This window comes from Lepisma saccharinum, chromosome 2 (genome assembly GCF_977018435.1).
Source record: "Lepisma saccharinum chromosome 2, izLepSacc3.1, whole genome shotgun sequence".
NCBI classification, from domain to species: domain Eukaryota; kingdom Metazoa; phylum Arthropoda; class Insecta; order Zygentoma; family Lepismatidae; genus Lepisma; species Lepisma saccharinum.
The window spans coordinates 5,630,382-5,654,185 of NC_139230.1; the positions used below are offsets into that span (position 1 = coordinate 5,630,382).

A 23,804-nucleotide genomic window follows, 5' to 3' on the forward strand; every position below is an offset into this window, starting at 1 on the left:
TTATTGAAATCTTTACATGGTTATCGCACGAGCCAACTGTGCCATTGTTATACTCCGAAATAAACAATCTTCTGATTGTTCAGTGAGCAACAACTGACAGTGTTGTGGTTATGCTTTGGCTAACAGTTTTTACAAGGGAACCAGAGAAAAATGAGTCTCGGTAGTGGTATCTAGTGCAAAAAAATTTCTCTGTGTTACCATATATAGCCTGTCTTGAAACTTGCAAATCAGCTGCAACACGAATTACAGACATACCTTGTTGAAGCAAAGTCAAGGCACGAGTCTTCTCTTCCATTGTCAACTTCTTCCCCCCCCCCCCCCCATTGTCTTCTGGGGCAGAAACAATGATATGACGAAACTGCACACTTCTCTGGTTCCCTTGTAAAGACTGTTAGTCAAAGCATAACCACAACACTGTCGGCTGTTGTTCACTGAACAATCACGAGATTATAGACCCCTCTCACTTTGTTTATTTCGGAGTATAACACTGGCACAGTTGGCGCACGTGATAACCATGTAAAGGTTTCAATTGCATTCAAATGTAAAGATCTCCATTGCGGCGACTGTACTTACAAAGCTATCAGGAGGGCCTTCTTTTGTAGACCACTACCAACCAACACATCAGGGGGTGAAATATTTAATAATTTGGATGAATTCTTCTCAGCAAATGAAATACCATGGTAAAACTGCAGATATATGCACTAATGGTGCAAAGGCAATGATGGGTCACAATGCTGAAGCCATTGCCACAATTAAAGATAAGGCAAAGAACTGTAGCAGCAGCCATTGCATTCTTCATAAACAAGTGCTAGCATCGAGAAAAATGTCTTCTGAGCTATGATAGTGTTGAATGATGCCATAAAAAATAATGAATCTATCATTGCAAGGAAAAATTGCCACAGTTTTGGATGGAAACGTCACAGTGTCTTCTTTTAAGAGGAAACTTATTGGTTGGAGTGTGTGGAAAAGGAACATATTGATTACTTCCCCTTTTTCAAAAAGCTTCTGGAATGAAAATAACATCAAGATTTAAAAAATACAGAAAAATATTAAGGTGCATCTCGAAGCTGTGAAAGACTCGTTTGAACATTATTTTCCAACAGCTCAAGGGGTGCTTGATGACTTTAAATGGGTACTGAATGTGTTCAGCATGAACAAAAAACCACCCAGCTTAAATTCGATGGAATAAGAGGTCCTCATAGATTTGACATCTCACAGCGAACTAAAAATTGCGTTTCAAAACCAAAGTCTACCGGAGCTTTGGCTGCATTTACAAGATGCATTCAAAATATTGTCTGAGAAAGCAAAATTACTATTGCTGCCTTTTTCAACTACATATCTCTATGAAGTGGGATTCTCTGCTAATACAGCTACCAAAACAAAAAAGGGAGAATTCACACCGAAGAGACATGCAACACGAGACACGAGTCACTTGGAAGCCAACACTCAGTAATCAATGCAACCTTTCAAACTGAAGACACACAGCAAGATGCACGTGTCGTATGTCGCTTACGTCTCTCTCTGATTGTGCCGTTTTCTCAATACCGTGCAGCATGTCACTTCAGTTTGTTTTTTGCGTATGCGCAGCGAATGCCTCATTGCAATGAGCTATATTTAGACTCTGGAAGATAGCCCAGCTGGGATCATATTTGAACCTCTAATTTGATGATATAATAAAGTATTGATATGCACAATGCTTTAACAATGTTTTAAGATTTAAACACAATGTTCTTTTTGCTTTATCAAGTTTTTTGATGCAGTTATCGGCTGTAATTTGCCTTCAACATCATGTAAAGAGGCCGTGTTTTGGTCATTTACCTGACTGCTTTTATTTGAAAAAGCCAGCATATGGAGGTGCTTTAGTCCAAAATAGATTAGTCAACATGGTAAAGTACTCTAGTCCATTATTTCTCAACCGCCGGGCCATGACCCAATACCATGCCCTCGTATCAACTATACTGAGCAGCGAAAGGTTCTGCTGAAAGTGGTTGACAACCATCCATAATCCCAATATCATATTTGAGTTGTGAGTTTTCATTTTTAAGTCCATTTTATGCACAAATAGACTAATCAGAAAGGATCTGCTTGGTGCCTCCACCGGTTATCGAACACGGGATACTTAATTACAAGGATACGACGTTACCACTTTGTCTTCCATATTTTTATATTTGTCAACAATCCTACACATAATCAAACTATTATTTCTCTTTATGATTATGCTAGAATTTATTTATCAATATCTAATTTCATAGGTACATGTTAATTCATGCATACAATCTTAAATACTGTAAAGATTTACGAGGAAAATTCTTCAGCTAAAAAAAATACCGTGACATGGTTTCACGAAGGTTGAGAACCAACCATTTATCTAGTGTTTAGGTATTTGCTTTATTCAGGCTGGAAAGTCTAGTGTATACAGTTTGAGGTCAGTGCATATTATTTCTGTTTTCTCATTCACAACATGCCTCTCCCAAGTTTCAATAACTTGCACAAATTTTACAACGCAATTTACATGTAACAATGTCACTTGCTACGTTTTTCTCCGGTGACTAATAAACTGATTAATGCAATTATATCGGTACAATCATGCAAACTGAGCAAAGAAACCAGTGTCGCTTGCCACGTGCATCTTGTCACTTTGGTGTGAAACTCCTGTGTCGTGTGTCGCATGTTGCGTGTCTCTTCAGTGTGAATTCTCCCATACAGAAGCCGCTTAAATGCAGAACCAGATATTAGGCTGCAATTATCATCAATTAAACCTGAAAAAAAAAAAAAAAAAAAAAAAAAAAAAAAAAAAAAAAATGCAACCACAAGTGTCTCATTAAATGTTTATACGTTATTTTATGGATCTTATCGTTGCTCTCACCAACAATGTAAAATCTATTGTAATGCAAATGGATTCATTTATTGAACTTTGGAAGAACTTTTATGTATGGCCACGTTTTGACAATGTATTGGTGGTAGTTGAGAATAAATTTAGTATTATGGTAAATTTCAAAGTTTTTAAAATTAATTTCATTGCATGGACATTGTTTAGATATCTCTTTACATTCCCTTACTATCTACCCTCTCCTCCTCTGCTCTGTAACATTACTTCTAAACACCATTAACTTGTAAGACATAGGGTACGGCAGGCCTAAGGGACTCTGCCATAGAAATTGATTCTAAAAAGAGCTCTGCAAGTCAAAAAGGTTGGGAACCACTGTCCTAATGTGTGTGATCTTTGTCAGATGTAAATGTCATAAATGACAAAAATTGTCATGTTGGCACACAAAACAAACATTGAATTCCTAAGAGTGCGAGTTTTGTCAGATGTTGCAGAATGACAAATGTCGAACTGCTATGTCCGACAAAAATTATATGCATAGACAGAGCTTGATAGTTTGTCTGACGAAACTTAATAAAACATCTAACAGAAAATCGGATACATAAGGCTCAGTTTGCTCAATGTGTTTCTTCATCGGATGTTGTGGAGCAACATTTTGTTGCAATTCGACATTAGTCGGATTAGTCCAGGCAATTTATACTTTGACCTGAGCAAAATTTCTTCCGAAGGTTTTTTAACATTTTCTAGCACAGAAATCATTGCTGAATAACATATCCAAAATCAGACCAGGTGAAAACCACCAAAAACGGATTTCAAAATGGCGGACTGGCTATTTTCTACTAAAGGCAAAAATAAAGTAATTTACACATTTTAGAAAGAGGTAATGACTTTATTTACATTTAATAATATTTAAACTAAAACTTTCTTTCAACAATATACCATTTCTTGTATAATGTTGATATTAAAAGTTATTTATAGAAGTTAGAAATTGAGAAAATAACAATTACTTCAAATAAAATTATTTTTTAAGTTCTCATGATTATAAAGTCAACTTCTAAGCATGGACAAGGTTTACTTAATCGTCTTCATCACTGAAAACACTGGTGCGGGGAATGGGGTTACAGTCCCTCCCAAAATTTTGAGGAAAATCAAAATTTTTAATTGAAAACAGCAAAGAACTTGGGAAAACTAATGTGCTAAACGCAAATCCCTCTTAAATTAATCCTTAGATTTCAATTTTGAGTGAAAGTTCCAAATATATGAAATATTTTATTGTGTATCCCCCCTAGTAGGAAGTAGGTAGTGCCAGCTTTTACAATTCCAACACCCCCCCACAAATGAATCCTGCGTACGCTAGCGACTGCCATCATATTATTATTGCAATCACTCGCCACGAGCTGATGAAGAGGACAATTATGCTTGATCCACATCGTGAAGTATCAAGGTTCGACATGCTGGAACAGCAAATCATCTTAAGGACGAAATCTGGATTTATTGGGTGTACAGCATAGCAGGAATTACTTGCAACCCCACTTGTACCTCGATCATCTCTTCTCTGTACTTCCAGATCCTAATTTGAAAGGCTGTGCGAAAGTTATGGTACTTTGTGTGACGAATCGGTAAGTGACAAACACTCGGGTGTAAAAAACGATGTAAATGCAGCTATGTTTTCAATTAACATTCGATGACATAGTTCATTTGTGGATTCCAACGACAATCTCAGTCATACAACAGAAGCATTTATTTTCTTCCAACGGCTACAATATCTGAATGTTGGCAGAAATGAAAACAAAATTAATTTGCTGCTGAATGGAGTTCAGTTACCTTCATCAGTTTGTCTAATGCTGAGGATTTCCAAATCGAACAAATTCTGGATGTGGTTTCAAATTTCTGTTTTAGGTTCACTTTATTCACAGACATGCTAATCAGGACTGGACATTCAGTTTAATGTGGGATCCTAATCGCTACGTGCCTCCACCAGGTATCTAACCCCGAGCCCATTGAATACAAGGCGATGGGCGTTATCACTACGCCATCGGAGAGGCCAGAAGAATTCTAGGTGTGGTGTTACAGTCAGTGAAAACATACAGAAATGTGAGCAACTTGCAGATGTCACGACCCAACAATGATTAAATTCTGAGGATATCATACACAGTATTGAGAGATGGTCTCCACCTTATATCACTGCGATAGTACGACTTGAAACCATGGTACTGAAGCAAGTCGACTTCTTCCCTCTATCACTGTTGTACAAATACTTGCATTTTGTGATGAGGAGACTGCAGCATGAACGATGACCATATTGAGCATCCTAACCTGCGTTGTACATAGCACATCGGTGGGTGCTTTTTCAAGGTCTCACCAATAAGGGAAATAATTGCTTGGCTGTTGTCTTCATTATCTAGGGAGTGTTGTTTCTTGCCGGCACTGAACTAACATTCCTACCGGTCTTTATGCAGAATATTCTGAGGGTTATGCCCTTGATCGTAGGAAAGCCACTCTGTAGCAAACAAAAACAACAATAACCCTTCCATATGTTTTCAGAGTTAAATCTACATAAGAGATTGCAATGGTCTTGTGTGTTTCATTGTTACGCCATGGAACGGAATGTTAGAGAGATCCATCATCCAAAACACACCGACTTATACACTGGATTTCTTCAACTTCCATTCGAAAATTCTTGGTGTATTTGAGTATTGTATGACCTAACTGAGACTTGTCGGCTCTCCTCAACACACTTTATAATTCGAGTAATGCAAGAGGATATGCACGAAGCTCATAAGACATGACATCTTCCAGTGGCACTGCCAGCGGCAAAAGTCGTCATTCTCTGATACGAGTGCTGCATCTACTTGCATATCGTATCCCACAGGGCTCTTAATAGCAGCAGCAGCAGAAAATCCTATTTTTCACTTTGTCAACCTTTTGGCAGAATATTTGAACACGTCTTTCTCAATCATTTTGAAGATGATGTCCGTACCAATGTAATGCAATTCATCAAAATTAACTCGTGGATCAGATGTGACTCCTGCACTAGTTTTGCAGAAACTACAGTCAGAATGGAATTAGGATGTGGATTCCATTTATTCGATTGCTTCTTAAATATCATTACACTCCCCGTTTGTCTACTATATCGCATTTCATTGTGTTGTTCACTACTCTTAACAAAACTCTTAGATATTCTTGCATTACTAAGTTGTAAGTGTATGGAAAAACAGCCATGTTTCCTTCTGGAATTCTACAAATCCACTTCCTCTTGTCAGTCCTCCTTTGCTTTGCCGGGAATGCATTAGTACTTGTTCTATTACCAGGTCTGATCGGAGTTCCACCCAAGGTGCCAGGTTCGAATCCCAGTGGAGGAATATAGTGGTGTGGATCCCACTTAAACTATATATCCAGCCCCAATTAGCCTTTCTGTGCATTAAGTGGACTTAAAAACTCCAAACTCAATCTGGTATTCCCTGACTTTTCCCGGTTTTCCAGGTCCGCCTCCACCCTGTCTAATGTGTAAGTCTAGAACTTTTTAAAACTAATTGTCACACTTTATCATGCCTCCATCTATGAATTATTGCAATATTATCATGAGACACCAGAGTTCCAGCTTCTGATCCTAACTTTAATGTAATTTTCACAATGAAAAAAGATATTATGAAAATGTACTTTTGTTGCAAATGCGTATCATGAAAAAAAATATATACAGGGTGTTTCTAAAGGTCGTTTACAACGCTTGGGAGGTGATTCCTCACACGAAAACAAGCAAAAAGTCTAAGTTCCATTTTTACGACAGAGGCTTCGTTTCCGAGATAGGAGCCTCGCAAAAGGTGACAAAGTGAACGTTACACTTAACTGGGACGAATACTATCACAGATAGAGAGGCGGTTCCAAGGGAATCATAAAGGAATCGTATGTGCTCAGTCCGGAAGTCACTATGAAAAGTTCACTGCACGCATGCGCAATGGAGTCCTCAAAGGAATTGGGGATTTCCAGCAACAACAATGCATGGAAAAGGTATGTAACGCAGCAAGAAGGACCGTGACAATGAGAAATGCGTTCAAGACAACACATCCCGACCTCAAACATCAAAACATGACCACCGAACACAAAATCCGAAAAGTTGAGCACGGTTGCATACCCCAGTTACACGCGAGGAATGAACGAATCATGTCATGTGGCATACGAGAGACAGGAGGAGGGAAAGAAAAACACAATATCAGATGATTGCGACAACGTGTATTTTTACACGCGACAACTACGTAATATCCCCCCCTCCACACACACACAACAAACAACAAATGCTACAATATCTTACGCACAGACAGTCCGTGTCACTGTACACCAACTGAAGATGTCACTTTTCACCACACAAAGGGGTGGGGAGCAAATACCAAAAGTGTTCTCACTGGTATTTGCCGAGGGCAATAATCACAGACGGTTTTCAAAATGTCTGCCGTTTACTTCTACGCAGAGATGACAGCGACGAATCAAGATTGTCGAGTACGAGCAAACAAGCCAGGTGTATCTGCTACCGTCGCGGCGGCGACGTTGATGCGAGCAACGAGGTCCTCATCTGATGTGACAGGTGTGTCGTATACGAGGGTTTTCATTTCTCCCCAGAAGAAAAAATCGAGAGGGTTGAGATCTGGCAACCTCGGTGGCCAAGGCACAGGCTCATCCCTACCAATGAACCTATTGCGAAACACGTCATGCAGGAAATGTCTTACATTACGATCGAAATGAGCTGGTGCACCATCGTGTTGGTACCACATTTCTTGCCGCAGTGCCAAAGGTACGGTCTCCAACAGTTCAGGCAGAACCTCACTAAGAAATGCATGATACGTGCGACCATTCAGGCGAACAGGGAGAATGTATGGTCCAATTAAATGATCATGTACTATCCCGCACCACACATTCACTGAAAACCTGTGCTGGTGATGGGCCACAAAAAGTGCATGTGGGTTGTCAAAGTCCCATACATGACTGTTTCTACTATTGAAGACATCCATCCTGGTGAAAATGGCTTCATCTGTCCACAATACGTTTGCCCCGAAGTGAGGGTTTGTGTCCAGCTGATGCAACAACCATTGGCAAAACTCCATACGAGGGCGAAAGTCACGAGGTAACAGTTCTTGTACTTTCTGCAGTTTAAAAGGGTGCATTCCTTCATCTGACAACACTCGCCAAACATTCACATGAGACGTGTTTCGTGCCCGAGCGAGCACTCGCGTACTGGTGCCAGGATGTTCTGCGACCGCTGTTAACACATCTTCTGCAAACTGATGTGTGCGTACACTTCGGGGTCTTCCAACTTCTTGTCGCGGTGGTAACACTGACCCTGTTTCACGCAGTCGACTGTCCACTACCTGAAAGAAGGTGTGAGACAGTAAACGTCTATGTGGAAAGCGTTCTCCATAAAGACGCCTTGCCTCACGGCTATTACCACGTGCCTCCCCATACATGAGATGCATGTCTGCTAGCTGCTGGGTCGTATACGCAGCCATCTGTGTAATAGGGAGCTGGAACTGCAAAGTATTGTTTTTGTTTAACACTGGCACACTGCACAAATTGGCCGTATCACCGTACGAACACCACAGACCAATTGTTGCGATACTTGACTTGCCCACTCCACCACGTCAACTTCTTTCAATGCAACATACTAGTACTCTTCAATGCGTATGACAACCTAGAGCGAACTGCTGATCATATCCCAGCACCTGCAACACGATTGGGACGACTGCCGGAGAGAACCAACCCTTCGAGCTCCTCTCGCTGGAACAGCAGTCATGAAGGTCAAACGTAGACTACGAGAGCCAGACTTGCCTGTGCAGCGCTTCCAAAACTGGTCTCTTTTACGTCACAATGATCGCGTGCGAACACTTTTGGTATTGCTCCCCACCCCCTTTGTGTGGTGAAAGTGACATCTTCAGTTGGTGTACAGTGACACGGACTGTCTGTGCGTAAGATATTGTAGCATTTGTTGCTTGTTGTGTGTGTGTGTGGGGGGGGATATTACGTAGTTGTCGCGTGTAAAAATACACGTTGTCGCAATCATCTGATATTGTGTTTTTCTTTCCCTCCTCCTGTCTCTCGTATGCCACATGACATGATTCGTTCATTCCTCGCGTGTAACTGGGGTATGCAACCGTGCTCAACTTTTCGGATTTTGTGTTCGGTGGTCATGTTTTGATGTTTGAGGTCGGGATGTGTTGTCTTGAACGCATTTCTCATTGTCACGGTCCTTCTTGCTGCGTTACATACCTTTTCCATGCATTGTTGTTGCTGGAAATCCCCAATTCCTTTGAGGACTCCATTGCGCATGCGTGCAGTGAACTTTTCATAGTGACTTCCGGACTGAGCACATACGATTCCTTTATGATTCCCTTGGAACCGCCTCTCTATCTGTGATAGTATTCGTCCCAGTTAAATGTGACGTTCACTTTGTCACCTTTTGCGAGGCTCCTATCTCGGAAACGAAGCCTCTGTCGTAAAAATGGAACTTAGACTTTTTGCTTGTTTTCATGTGAGGAATCACCTCCCAAGCGTTGTAAACGACCTTTAGAAACACCCTGTATATATAATATAGTGAAAATAGTGCGAGTATGGTATGCACACTGGTAAAGCTCAGAATAGCGTATAATACATACATGTGTTATTTCATGACAAGTTTTCTCATCACTGCTTTATGGTGCATGCAAGAGAGAATGTTGTTTCAGAAGATCACTCCATTGTCTCAACATATAAGAGATTAATTTTTTAGGTGCATTCAGAAATGTATTTACTGCAGAAGAACTTGTTTCTGATGACCAGGAAACGTTTCAAGCTTCAGAAAATTTTATTCATATCTTGAAATACTTGAATCTACTGGTGGTACCCAAAATTACCATTACAAAATTAAACCCCCTAAACCAAATAAATTAATTTCCTATAAACAACTATCCACTTGAAAAAAACCAACAATATTAAAACAATAAGATTTCTTCAACAACATGGTCATTGTAAGAATTTCTATTTTTCTTTAATGATAAGTTTTCTTAATACTAAAGTATGAGACAACTTCATGATTAAATATTTCTGGCCTCAATTAGGATAAAGATTTGTATTAAAATTACTCATGTATGTCTAATTTATGACATTAAAGGCATAAGAGAATTTAGCTATCATGGCACCTGCTATTATTAATCACAGAGAAAGTAGAAGTCACAATGTAAACATATGGAAAAAAGGGGAAAAAATATGATACATTAAATTTATAAATTCCGAATAAAGTAACTAAATACTAAAGTGACAATTTCTCGACAAAACTGTAAAGAGTTTTGAATTGCCTATTTTATCTAGATATAAAAGTGCATTCATCCAAGTTAACTGCTTTTCTAGTGGCATACAAGATCAGATATATATGCCAATTTTCACAGTTCAGTATATAGATTAGGCTATAAGCCTATTGTCATAAGAAACAATTTTGCTTCATCATGGGGTTGGAAAAGAATGAAAAAACTTGATAAAACTTATATTTTAAATAAACTTCAAATTCAGCCATCCCACATGGAGGTAATGCCAAGATATGAGGGTTGAAAATGATACCTACATATTACTTTATGTGTATGCCACTCTTGCTGCAAAACTTATGAACTTAGAGAAAATCAATCTTCAGTATTTTTCACTCTGCAGAAGAAACTATGCAGCAACAACTTTTTGCTTTGTGATCTCAAACAAAACACAATAGTGATGTGTATGGGCACTCCCTTACAGAGCCATGCACATCAGCCAGTTTTGCTTACTAAGCCTGCCTAGTTGCCAAGCAGAGTTTTCCTACTCCTCCCACCTGGCAAGTCAGCAAGTAAGAACTGCCTGCTTGGGTTTTGAAGGTTCAAGCATCAAAAGCCCATGGGTAACTGGCAGGCCTTGCATGCTCCCAAAGATCCACCTTGCTGAACTCTCATTACGGCTCGATACATGAGTCATGCAGTCACTGTTGCAAACTTTTAGATTTTATACTGTTCAAAGAGCACCTAAAATGTTAATCACGTTTAATAAATTTGAAATTACCGAGATTTCTTCCATGGTAGAAAACATTTGTATTACACCAGTAATGGAGTACACAAAAGTGTCATCGTAAATATATTTTTGGAACATTGTGTGGCTGGTGGTTGTTCTACATTAAACTATTTTTCGAAGAACTTTTAAAAATATTGCTACAAGTTTTCTCTCTGGTGCAATTTTGCAAATTCAATATTCCTGACTTGCTTAGTATTATTATCCTCTCCAGGGCACAGAGATCGGTTTTGCTTTCGTAAATTTCATTCTGAAGGGAATTTTATCATCAATTTAGGTGCAATGTATTACTTATTCAACCATTACATTTGTGACATAATATGATGCTGAACACTAAGGCATAAAATATATCACAAAATCAGTATTTATATTACAAATGGTTTCTGCACATTGTCACCTATTTCAACAAATCATCGTTATCCCACGTTGTTGCGAGTTATCTAGTTCTACAGACTGCAATGATAGTAACAATGTAAAATAATTGTTTGTTAGTATCTTGAGATGGGTGCAAATAGCCGGCAGTGTTGGCCCACACATTTTAACAAAACAAACGACATAAAAATGAAACCGAGAAAATTTGATATTTCAAGATCGAAAAAGTGATATAAAATGAACATAACACACAAATCTATATTTCAAGACCCTCAAAGCAAATTTGGAGAATATGTGGTCATCGGTTTGACATAATAATGAAACATTATTTTTGAAAAATATTAATTTGAGAAATTACAAAATCTAAGTTATACAACTTCAAGGCCCCTGCAACTAATGTAAATTGAAATATCTCCATGTATAGTGAAATTTAATGGGCATTGACAACACTGACAGTGATGCTCATGTTGGGGTGAAGCAAGTACGTCTGTTGGATTTCATGTGACTTCATAGTACCCCGGTAAAGAGAAAAACCTGGCAGGCATAGAGGACAGTGGATTTTTGTTCAGGGAAGCTCGCTTGCGCAATGTCCAACACCTGGCTTGACACGCATGTTGCATATTATTTGAGCCAAGACTCTGCTCCCTTATTGTCAACAATGAATCAACACAATAATGTTTACTCCTTCCCAGTTTTCATTAGTTATTTGGCTGTCTGCTGTGCTCAAAAGAAGTGGTTGTGAAAACATATTACACTGTTGAATAGTCTATATTAATGGCTAGAAACATGAATCCTCTCTCATTCCATTAGCACTTGTCTTCTTTGAAATGGAAACTGACTGTATTTCTCTGGATACAGTACCAGATCACATTACCTTTGCAAAACCCATGTTTAGCCAATAGAATTGAAGAACAGGAGGGATGATCTGAAAATCCTGTAAAAAACACAAAAAAAAAGACATGCATAAAATTTAGGACACTCGCCCCCTCCAAAATATCGTATCATGCCAAAGGCATGACTCCAATCCGGGACCCCGGGCACCATAGTCCGATAGTCTAATTATTTCATAAAGAGGGCCCGAGTATGAAAGAAGCTGGAAAGAGCTTCTTTCAAGCAAATGCCACCTGCGATCTTCAGCGGATGTAAAAATCCGCTGATACGAATTCTTCCGGAATCGCAGGAAAGATACTGCAAACACAGCCTTACGCTGAAAGCACCGTTATTGAGAGACTCGGTCTCTCAATGGCCGAAGTTCGAATTTCATTTAAATAGCTTGAGAGAATATTTCTCACCCCCAGTCGGTGTTTGAAATCTATCGCGTGCACAGTTAGTGCCTTGGAATTATACAAGTTGTTGAACTAAGAAAGTTATGGTGTGAATAGTTGTTACCGAATGTTACAAAAGGAGTTACAGCGAGGAGTAGTACAATATCGGAAAGGAGTTTTATTTCAGGAGAGTTCATCCGAGTTTCATCAACGAACCAGCAAGTCTATCGCCACTTCGAGATCTACAGGTAACGAACGTTCCTCTATCCTTGTCTTTCATTCTCTCACACCCCTGCCAGACCAGTCAATTGTAGTGTTTAAAGTTAATCGTGAGTGTAGTTCTTATTTCACGGGGCTAGCCCCCTTGCTTGGTTAAGTGTAGATGTAGCTCTTCAGAGCAATACCCTCTCTTACGATACACCTCTCGCAGCCAAATAACTTTGAATATCAGGCTTCACATAGCCTATCTACGATCCCTTAATTGAAACCACTGGGACTTTATACGATATATAGCAAGAATCAAATTACTATTCACTTACTTACTAATGAAGAAATGAAAATATTATCCAAGTGACAGTAATTTTCAAAAGTCTCATACAACATGATGACACACTTTGGTACAAAAATGAACCAGCTGTGCATTTAATGGTTCAAGATTGTTCTTAGTTTATATGAATGACCTACCTAATTGCCTACCTTATAAAACAGCTATCTATGCTGATGATACTGCTGCTAATTGCTGCTACCACACATAGTGATATAACAGTGCTGAGTAGTGAGGAATATGATTCTCATTTGTACATAGAACTTAAAAATTAATTTAACTGGGCATTAAAGCATAATGCTACTTTCTTCTTTTTTGACAGAAAAGTAACATCATTTAGAATATTCATTTCCCACCAGACTTTCGGCTAGCAACGGCACATCTAAAAGGAAACAAAAACACTTAACTCACCTGTTTGCAATCCACCTCTATGTCTGCTACATAATTTTCAAAAACTGTAGGCACATAAACTTCAGGGAACTGATCTTTGCTGAATACAATCAACAAGCATGTCTTACCACATGCACCATCACCAACAATTACTAATTTCTTCCTGACAGCCGCCATTTATTCTGTAAAGTGAAATAAGATGTAAGTCATATATTAAAGCAAAATTCAGAGCAAGTTCATTTCTACAACCCTATACGACACACGTTTTTAGAAGCAATATCCGGCGGAGCTACTGAGAGCATGTCCTTAGCAACCAGCCAATGGCAGGAGTGCAACGTTGTACAGTTAGGAAACTGCAGCGTGCAAGTTAAACGCAGTGTTCTGTATTTTTTCTTGCACGCAAGAAGTTTACATGAAACTCACCATTTTAAAGTTCACTATAAGATGGGGCACAACATTTTGAACCTGACTGTCCAAGTCCCATGAATTTCCATTGCCTACAGCCGGAGTTATAGTTTCTTGAAGAAACATGGGAAACAGTATGTCTCAACACACACACACACACACACACAATAACCCTTTCATTTTGCTTCAGTCTGTTTTTTCGTTGCTGTGTTGACCCCGCTGAGTTGTTGTGTCTTGGTAAAGCTATGGGTGTCAAATTTGGCTGAATATACACAATGACCCTTGATTGTCGTGGGCGTTCACGAACATTGCGAGTTATTTAAGTCAGTTTGAGTTCAGCGTTTTCGTAACAAGGACAGTGTTAAGATTTAAGATAATTATACTCGTATGCCATGAAGAACAGTTGTGAGAGGAATCAATACAGCCCTTATTGATTGATTGATTTATTTTACTTCGCTTTCTGCCACTTTCGGCTAATCGTGAAGATGAGGATGGGTGATGATATGATGATATTGATGACTGGACACTTACAAACACCTATGCCCAGGCCGGGATTCGAACCTGAGAACCCTGGTGTCGTAGCACGTTGTGCAATACAGCCCTTATGTTCGATAATTGTGCAATAGTGTGAGTTCCGTAAGTATTATTAAATAATGTTGTGCCGGACCCCAGGGGTCCTGGGTTCGAGTCCCGGCCTGGATGTTTATGAATGTCCATCAATTTCATTATATCACTCATTCCCATCTTCGCAATTAGCCAAAAGTGACAGAAAAGCAAAGTAAAACAAATCAAATGTAATTAATACAGGTAATGTCGCTCTCCAAAGCTTGTACCAGTGGTACAGGCACCAAGGGTAAAATATTCCCTTCACAAGACAGATATTTTAGTTTTAAAGTGTATTCTTACTTCACGGAATTGGAGTCTGAAGAAGTGCATGCTGAATCAATGTTTTCTCATAGTCGAGAACTTACGGCTAAAGCGTGTGGTGTATGGGTGCATACTGTGTTGCGTATTATAAAAGAGAGTAAAGTATCTACCACAGAAATAGGTGAACCCTTATTCAAATCTCCTGGGAAACATGCCAGAAAACAGAAACGAGCGATGATGATGATGATGACCTTGCAGTTCCTCTATAATAAATACCTTCAAACTTCTTTCAGGTACGAGTTTCTCTTATATGCTGCAGTGATATGATATAATCCCGTGTAGAATTCTTCACTATATATTTCATTGTACTCAAATATCACGTGCATGCATTTTGTATAAAATGTTGAATATTCGACACAACAAATTCTCTGTGTTCCCCTTCTGCTAGCATTTGGTTTGGAAGCATCGCAACAGTGCTGGCTTCGTATTGGCTGAACTCGTGTTCCTTCTAAAAGCGTACGCCGTATAGTAAGCATTGACGTCAGACAGTAAAATTACCTTTCAATAGTATAAATCTACAAAAATTGTATAATTTATGAACTAGCACAGTTTCTATTCAGAGCCTTGTGACTAACATGGTTTTTAAATCTCACATCATGAAAATAAAAGAAAGGTTTACCATGGAGATTTTCTGGATTGCAAATGCATGTAAACATTTACGCACTTAAAATTACTCAACTTTGAATTGTATATTTTAATTACTAAATTGTATGAAGTCTCCTGTATTTTAATGTAATCTATTGTCATGGTGCATTGTAATTATTGGAGAGGACGACTGTGCTTAACTTCCATAAACATGACTGATTTACAATGCCTAGATGACAACATAATTATAGGTCTTCACGACACAGGCTACAATAATATATACCAGTAAAAAATAAGCTTCGAGCTCTCATACATAATTCGAAGCTGACAAGAATTGTGACTACGATTGAAACAATTTCTGGACTTTGACATTTGAACAATTTCTGGACTATGATATTTTTCCAGAAAAATATCTTATTAAATAATAACGAAACATGTAATACAACTTGCACCTACAGAAAGAGCATCAACATTTATGCTGTGAAAGACTAACAAAAAAATAAAAATAATATATGATCAGTTATTATGAATGACTGAAGTTGTGGATCATGGATCAGCATATTTAGAGGGCAGTTTTGAGAGAAGCAAGTGAGAGGACAGTCAAGTGTTGCGTTGATTGGATCAGCATTTCAGACTTTTGAAGTGCTGATGTATGAGGTGTACAGTGGGAGGCATTCTAATTGCTGGATGATGGTGAGCGAAGCTTCTTGCAGACAGCTGTGAGACTGTCGCTGGGGACGAGCAGAGTCAGGTGCTTCTGCTGTCTGTTGCATCATAATGGGCATCGCAGTACGTGGAGCTCACAAGCCCCAACTGCAAAGGTTGCGATAAAGAAATGAAAAGATATTCAAGATGGATTTCACATTTTGGCAAGGGGATATAAGCATAGTAACTATCATATAAAATAATGTGCCGATCCATACTGCATTTAGGGAGTTTTAGAGTTCATTTCTGATTAAGACTAAAGGAATGTCATTGAAATAGGTGTCAGTCTTCTCGTAACCTTGAGTTCGAAATGCTATACATTTTTTTAGAAAATAATGTGTATTGACTACTTAAGTTATAAAAAGAATCTGAAAAGGGGTAGGAAAAAAGCATGGCAATGGTGAAGTTAGTAACATTTAAAAAAAAAATTGCCCATCTTACTCTATACATGCATACATAGAATAATGGTGATTTAATTTCTCAGTTTGAATTCTTCTTGCCTTATTCATTTCAATTTTGAGATGTGTGCATTTTATTAGCACAGTAGTAAAGATATCTGAAATTTCTTCTTCTTGCTTTGGTGACTTTTTATTTCAATCTGCACAGCGTGTTGAATAGAAGGAACCAGATATTATTCAAACTGGTAAAATATGTTCAAATTATGGCTACTCAAAAACTCTTCAACGTTCAGTCTGAGGTAATCATCTTCCCAGCACACGCATACACATTAAGTTAATTTGCATACTCTGAAATACACATTATAGAAAAGGAAAGATGACTGATTCCTTAAAAATAATTAAACAAATCTGTGTTTGGTGGACTTGAACTTTATAACTCATTCTAATGGCTTGAACACATAGCTAGAAAAATGCAAAGAATTTGTGTACATGAAGGCTAAACAGATTTTTTGGTTGTTGTTTACTATAATCAGTCTTTCCTGAGGCACAAGGGGAGGCGCATTGAAGTTTTAATATTTAACAATTCTCGCTAGACCCAAAGCTAGACTTCACAGGCTGAGGGGATTGGGGAGGGGGCACAAGTTAACCAAATTTATCTTATCAGTTACGAATTGCTCCTTAGTATGTCATTGTAACCTAATCAACACATATTCAGATATTCATAAATACAGTAAGTTCGGACCTCATCGATAGCGTAGCGGTATGTACCTAGGTACTTCATATATATGGGGTGCGAAGGGGTATTTCATCCCTAAATGACATCATTGTTAGGTTAGGTGGGTTGTTTACTATAATCAGTCTTTCCTGAGGCACAAGGGGAGGCGCATTGAAGTTTTAATATTTAACAATTCTCGCTAGACCCAAAGCTAGACTTCACAGGCTGAGGGGATTGGGGAGGGGGCACAAGTTAACCAAATTTATCTTATCAGTTACGAATTGCTCCTTAGTATGTCATTGTAACCTAATCAACACATATTCAGATATTCATAAATACAGTAAGTTCGGACCTCATCGATAGCGTAGCGGTATGTACCTAGGTACTTCATATATATGGGGTGCGAAGGGGTATTTCATCCCTAAATGACATCATTGTTAGGTTAGGTGGGTTAGGTTTAGAGCTATTAGCATGAAAGTAATGTCTCTAACTGTTTTAAACACATAACATAATATCTGCTCTAGAGCACACAACATCCCTTCAAGCCTCACATGAAAATCTGCAAAAACTTGTGTCAGGAACAAGGGATGCCTGCACACGCAAGCTAGATTTGAAATCATAATTTCCCCGGTAACTAATGCTTAATGAATTTTTCACTTTGCTAATTAGTTTTTCCAACATTGGAACTTGCTCACACAATCATTTCCAGTATTCAAAAGCACTTCTTGATACTCCCATAAAACTTGAGAAAAATCATTAAAAATTCGGAACTGTTACTGTTCCATCTCCAAATTCATAATTTCTCTCTCTCTCTTTAGAACATCCAGCAATCAGAAGATGAAAGCATACATATTCTGAATACATTATTCCATCATATTGTATCCATTTCTACTGTGTAAAGGGAATGCAAAAACACCTAAGTTCCTTTTGTTTTATTGTGATTTCATCATGCTATGTATGCAATTTTTACATATTTTGATTTCGATTTACGTCTGTTAAAACATACTGAGGAGTTTTAGTGATTACTTACTGCATGTTTTCTTGACACTGGTTTTTCACTTCCATATACTGCTATGTAATTCTGCACTTGCCAACAACTATTTGTTTACTATCGTTTTGGTTACAGACTGCCCCTCCTACCTAGGTCTTCTTCTTCTTCACACGCATGAGGTATGAAGGGGTGTCCATTATAGGGTCACAGATTCTAGTCTATTACCATGTGTTGTTCGGACATGTACTTTCTTCCTGCTACCAAAATGTTTCAAGATTTCAGAGATGTATGGAACCAATACAGGTTGCATGAAACTTTATCTAACAAGGAGACAGCTTTTCAGTGATGTTTTGAAAATTCTTGTGCTTGTCCACACCGTAAAGAACTTTCTTCAATATTTTTTTTTTCATACATTGAAATATGCTTTTGTAGTTAGGGTAGGATGGTTACGTTCAGTTGTATTAGCATTAAAAAAAATAACATCCCTAAATTATTACTGCTGCTCTCGAACACGAAACCCCTTCGAGCCTCCTGCGAACATCCAGGAAGAGGGAAACAGCTACTGGTAGTAGTCAGTGTAATGCACAACATTTGCGAAACTGGGATTTTTGTGCAAGGTAGTTCTAACATCTTATTTTACCCATACTTTGGACTTCTTTGAAAGAAAAACTGAGATGATAACTTTCAGTAAGGTTCTAAATTACTTTCACATTTATTCCCACTACTTTCCGTGGCTCTTTTAAACTAAAAATTACTTGTCCATCAGGAGCGCACATGCTTGCGCAACATTCTATGATAATTAGTCTTTACGCTAGGAAATTTTGAATAAATCAATCGAAACCATTACAAATTCATAAAATGAAGCAAAAGTTATTAAAAAACATGTATCCAACTTAAACACAAATTCACTTTTTAGTGGTCAAAAGGACCAGAAATACAGGAATTGTAGTTCATTCTGTACCATTCTATGCACAAAAAACAAATAGCGCACATTATGCACAGGTGCATATCAGAAAACAATAACTTAATATAATGCATAATAAAAGCAACTGTATGAAAAATATCATAAGAAGGTAATAATTGTGAATGTTTCATGATTTTTACAAGATTTATAGGAGTATTAGGAAGTGCTACAAATACTGGAAAAATAGTGGAAGCAAGTCTTTGAAGCTTGAAGTAACTAATTAGTACAGTAAAAAGTTTCACCAAGTACTATATGACATAAATTATGATTTGAAAAGTAGCTTACATGAGCATACGTGCTTCCCATCAAGCAGTTGTTCTAGGTTTTCTGCAGTCTCAGACACTGAGGACTGGCAAATTTTTCACAAGGCTCGAGACCAGATATTACATGATGAGCTGTTGGAAGCATTTAGGGATGTTATTCTAAAGCTAACAGCCCTAAAGCTGACCTGCCTAACCTAAGAACAAAAGCATTTAAGAAAGTTTATTAATGATAAGAGCCATAAACTTGATCCACCTAACATAACAACGAAAGCATTTAGGGATGTACTACCACTTCCGACCTCACACCATATGACATTAGCAGGATCAGCAGTCTGTATCCAAGATGACAGGAAACCAATGGCTGCTAGCAAACAAAGATTGTTTTATGATTTTTTCAAATTCTCCTAGCAGAAAGACTAATTATCATAGAATTGTAGCAATCATAGTCACACGAAACTTGACCCTTCCTTAAAGTAATGAGCACTATTTGAATTTCGAAAAAAGTTTTTGTTGAAAAAAACAACTAAAAAACACGAGGACTCGTGGCTCAGTCCGTAACGCGTCTGACTACCATACTAAAGGTCCCGGGTTCGATCCCCGGCTGGTTCAAATCCGGGAACTTTTCTAACGTTGGAAGCGGCCCTGGCGCCCACCCAGCGTCGAATAACATGGGTACCTGGGGGAAACCCTGGGGGGTAAAGGCGGTCAGGGGCGTGATGCTGATCACATCACCCCCACTCACGACCGGATCAAGAAAGTGTGGGGCATTACCCCCACACCCCCTATACGCCTTCATGGTGTGGTGTTATGCACAGGGGAACACTTTTTTTTTTTTTTTTTACGAGCACTCCCCATGGACAAAGTATTCTCCATTGATAGAAGCAACAGTAACTATCGTAAACTTGTGGGAATGAATGTAGAAGTAATTTAGAAACTGGTAACAGTTTGATATAGGGAAAACACATTTCTTCAATTCTACAGGAGAAACTATTTACGGAAATGAGTTTCTGAGGCACTTTGAAAATTCATGGAGGTATTTTCTTTCATTGTTGAATCTATAGTACCAGGAATTCATGTATTTTTGAAGAGAAATATATCTCCGACGCACAATTGCCGTTCTTCCTCTACGTGGACCAGATGATCAGTACGTTTGATGACGTAACCACCTGTCAGTGTTTCCAACCACTCCGTTGTTTTGCAAGAAGGTGATTTTTTTTAAAGCTGTATCGCATTGTTTTATGAACAAAATTTTAACTATGCTTGTCTAACCTTACCGAACATAACCTTGCCAGAAATGGTTCGTGGGGCTATTCAGTTGTTTTTTTCCGGTTAGAAAGGTTGGAAACACTGCATACCCACTGATGATCCACGATGCGTCAAGCTGTGCCCGCCATATTGTGCCTTATGAAAGCGAAAAAAGGAGGAACAATAAATACTTGTAATGTGACAAATTGAAATTATTTTCATGAGAAAAGCAAAATCCCCACCTTAAAGAATGTTTGGCAATGCATAATAGGTAAGTACCAAAGTCAAACAAGATGAAATGAACGAGTGAAAGGTGTTTTCCCCATACCAAATTGGTACCTAGAACCCTTTTTTGGAAAGCATTTAGGGATATTATCTTAATGCTACGAACTTAAACTGACACACCTAACCTAACCATGAAAGCATTCGTTGGTAACCAAGGCGATAGTAAATGAATGGCTGCTGGCAAGTATAGAATTAAATGGAAGTGAAGCTTGGTTTACTATGGTTGAGCAGCTGAAGCGAGTAAGGTAAAGCGGACTACTCTCCTCGTGTAAACAAGTGGGGAGAGTACTGGAGCCAGAACTCACTCCAGTAGTCAGGGCAGTCGAGTGGCTGTCCAGGACAGTGACTGGACCGAGTTGCTTCCTCAACCATAAATTTATTTCACTTGCGCATAAACTCCAAAGGCCACTTGGTCAATCTAAATGCTTTCTGAGGAGAGTACAGTCTGTTGTGGTTGAGCGTTGGCTTGTATTTTTTTTTTATCAAACAAGTCTGACAACAAAGTTTGTACAACTGTACCATTGTCCATATTTGTGTTGATTATAGGAACGAACAAAAGAAACTATGGGTGTATGATGCCATAAGTGCAGGATATGGGACTTGAAAATAGAAAAATCAAGGAAGTCAGTTCTCTTTCTAGACATGTCCTCGTTTATTATTGTTTTCATTTCTCATAAAAAAAAGTGTTTAAACCATTTGAGAGCTTTTCTTAAAATTGCCAATGACGTCAATGGGTTCATTCTGTCAAAAGAGAATGTTGCACAGCTGTACCCACTATCCCACTTTGATAGAGTAGAGTAGAAAGTGTGTAAACAGCAAACTTGCCATAGAAGGGTCGAGTTGAGCAGACAGGCTACTGTCTCCCATTTCCTCGACCAATGTAAACCAGCCTTGAAAAACAGCATCAAGGAAACACACAATAAGTAATTGCTAAAACTCCGCAGTATGTTTTAAGACGTAAATCAAAATTGAACCATGTAAAAATTGGATATCTAGCATACCACAAGGGCCTCCCTTATCGCACAACACTAAGCATTTTTGCACTCTGATGTCACCGTAAATAATTGTATTGTTAGGCTAAGTGCGTAATTTGTTAGGTTAGGCTAGGTAGCTTTAGTTCTCTTAGCATAAATAATAAATTTTCAATGTATTTATTATGCTAATAGTAACCAAACCTAACAACGTATGCAATCGTCATCTGACATTAGAACGCAACGTTGCTCTAGTGTTGTGCGATAAGGGAGTCCCCTAAAACAAAAGGAACTTGGGCCGAATCAAATATGCACACGGGAGGATATGGAAATGAAAAATAATTCTCCAGAATACGCAGTTAGTAACGAAGAAACCAATCAAATGTGTGTGTCAGTAGACAAACAGATATAGTTTCATGTAAGAAATGTGTGTATACCATGATTAATTCGGAATTAATTTCGTTTGCACACGGTAATCCTTCGAAGCATGTTGCCACACGGTGGTATCCTAGTTCATGACACATTAAATGTTAACTTAAACAACTAGGACACTACCAATATATATTTATGCATTATTACAGTTATTGGCAATTAAATTTCAATGGTTTCATCAAAGCATCATTAACGAAAAGATCCTGAAAGTTTAAGTTGAGCGTGCCACTACTTCAATGTACACACACACATTAACATTATCATACAGGTTGTTATGTCAACCTTACCTATGGTTCACTGTGGTTTAGTGGTTAAAGATGTTTTGCCGTGAAATACTAGTATTTTTTAAGTGTACCACGTTATTTCCTTACGATACGAAACTCGTCAGCATAATCGGAAACTGGAGTTTTCACACTAATCGGAGGTAACCGGAAGTCGTAAAAAGCCCGGCGCGGCTTCTTTTCCTGTCAAAATAAATTTACCATGTGCAATGAGACACATACAAAAACTAATATGTCTGTAATATTGTCCAATAGGAAGACAAATATTCAAGGATATATATTACCTGGCACTTTATTTGTGTTACACCCAAAATAATTCTAATATCCTTACACCCAATCGACCACACCTCAATTCCCTACTACAGGGATACAGAGGGGGTTACGAGAATTTCTAAGAATGTCAATGACGTAAGACAACAAATGAAGGGAGTGTTACGATTAAAGCAGAATAGACATGAAAAATATCGAATGGACTCAATCCTCAAACTAATATTAATTTGCATATTTCAAATTTATTCGTGTTTCATCAATCTTTACAGATATGCAAATTCTGTACTGGAAATGAATGACCTGTCGGCTTTACAAGAAAGAGTTCAAGGCAAATTCATCCCACACCAGACGAAACTCGAAACACTTCCTATTTTTTTTTTCGCAGGTTCATATTAATAGATTATATACTACATATGCTGACTGGTAGATTTGATGAAATTTGTAATTTCCAAACGGACGGCCTTAGGCAATCGATCAATCAAATCAAATCACGTGTGAACATTAGGGGTGTGCGAGACATAATTTTTTGGGTCGGGACGGGAAATTTTTTAATCCCGACATTCCGGACGGGAAAAATTGTTAATTTCCCGAAGCTCTTGAAATCTCGAGTTCTACACGTCATTTTCTCCTTAAGTGATTGTTTTGTGCATTTCTGATACAGACATTTACAAATGCAGAAAACCTTGAGGATGGACATTTCCACGTCACGAACACCGAACGGCCTCTGATTGGATATTCCAGTTATGATGTTCACCTTCAGCAGCGAACTCGGTCATCTGCTTAGCGTTCTAGAAATCCTTCTATATTCCTTGCTAGAAATCCATGGTTCGTCGCTCCTCGTGTTTGTAACTCCAGGCCCGTAGCTAGAGGGGGGCAGGGGGCCAACTGCCCCTGAGAGCCTGCCTTGCCCCTTGTGAAAA

The 23,804-nt window shown here is 38.5% G+C and overlaps 1 protein-coding gene and 1 non-coding gene across 3 annotated transcripts in view; both read right to left on the minus strand.

Annotated features, from left to right (window-relative positions):
* Positions 1 to 23,008, minus strand: part of LOC145983889 (ras-like GTP-binding protein Rho1) — a 40,697-nt gene extending 17,689 nt beyond the window's left edge. Inside the window, exons 1-2 of one of the 2 annotated variants that reach the window (XM_083116985.1) lie at positions 22,899 to 23,008; positions 13,469 to 13,629 (exon numbers count right to left, since the gene is read on the minus strand). In XM_083116985.1, coding sequence (XP_082973111.1) covers positions 13,469 to 13,624 — 156 coding nt within the window. In that variant the 5' untranslated portion in view covers positions 13,625 to 13,629; positions 22,899 to 23,008. Of the gene's footprint in view, positions 1 to 13,468; positions 13,630 to 22,620; positions 22,753 to 22,898 lie in introns of those variants that run through there. The other variant, XM_083116986.1, reaches the window with a different exon arrangement.
* Positions 9,439 to 9,505, minus strand: LOC145984583 (small nucleolar RNA U54). Its single transcript, XR_014441370.1, has one exon. It is a non-coding gene; the product is annotated as a small nucleolar RNA U54 (small nucleolar RNA).
* Positions 23,009 to 23,804: the final 796 nt, after the last annotated feature.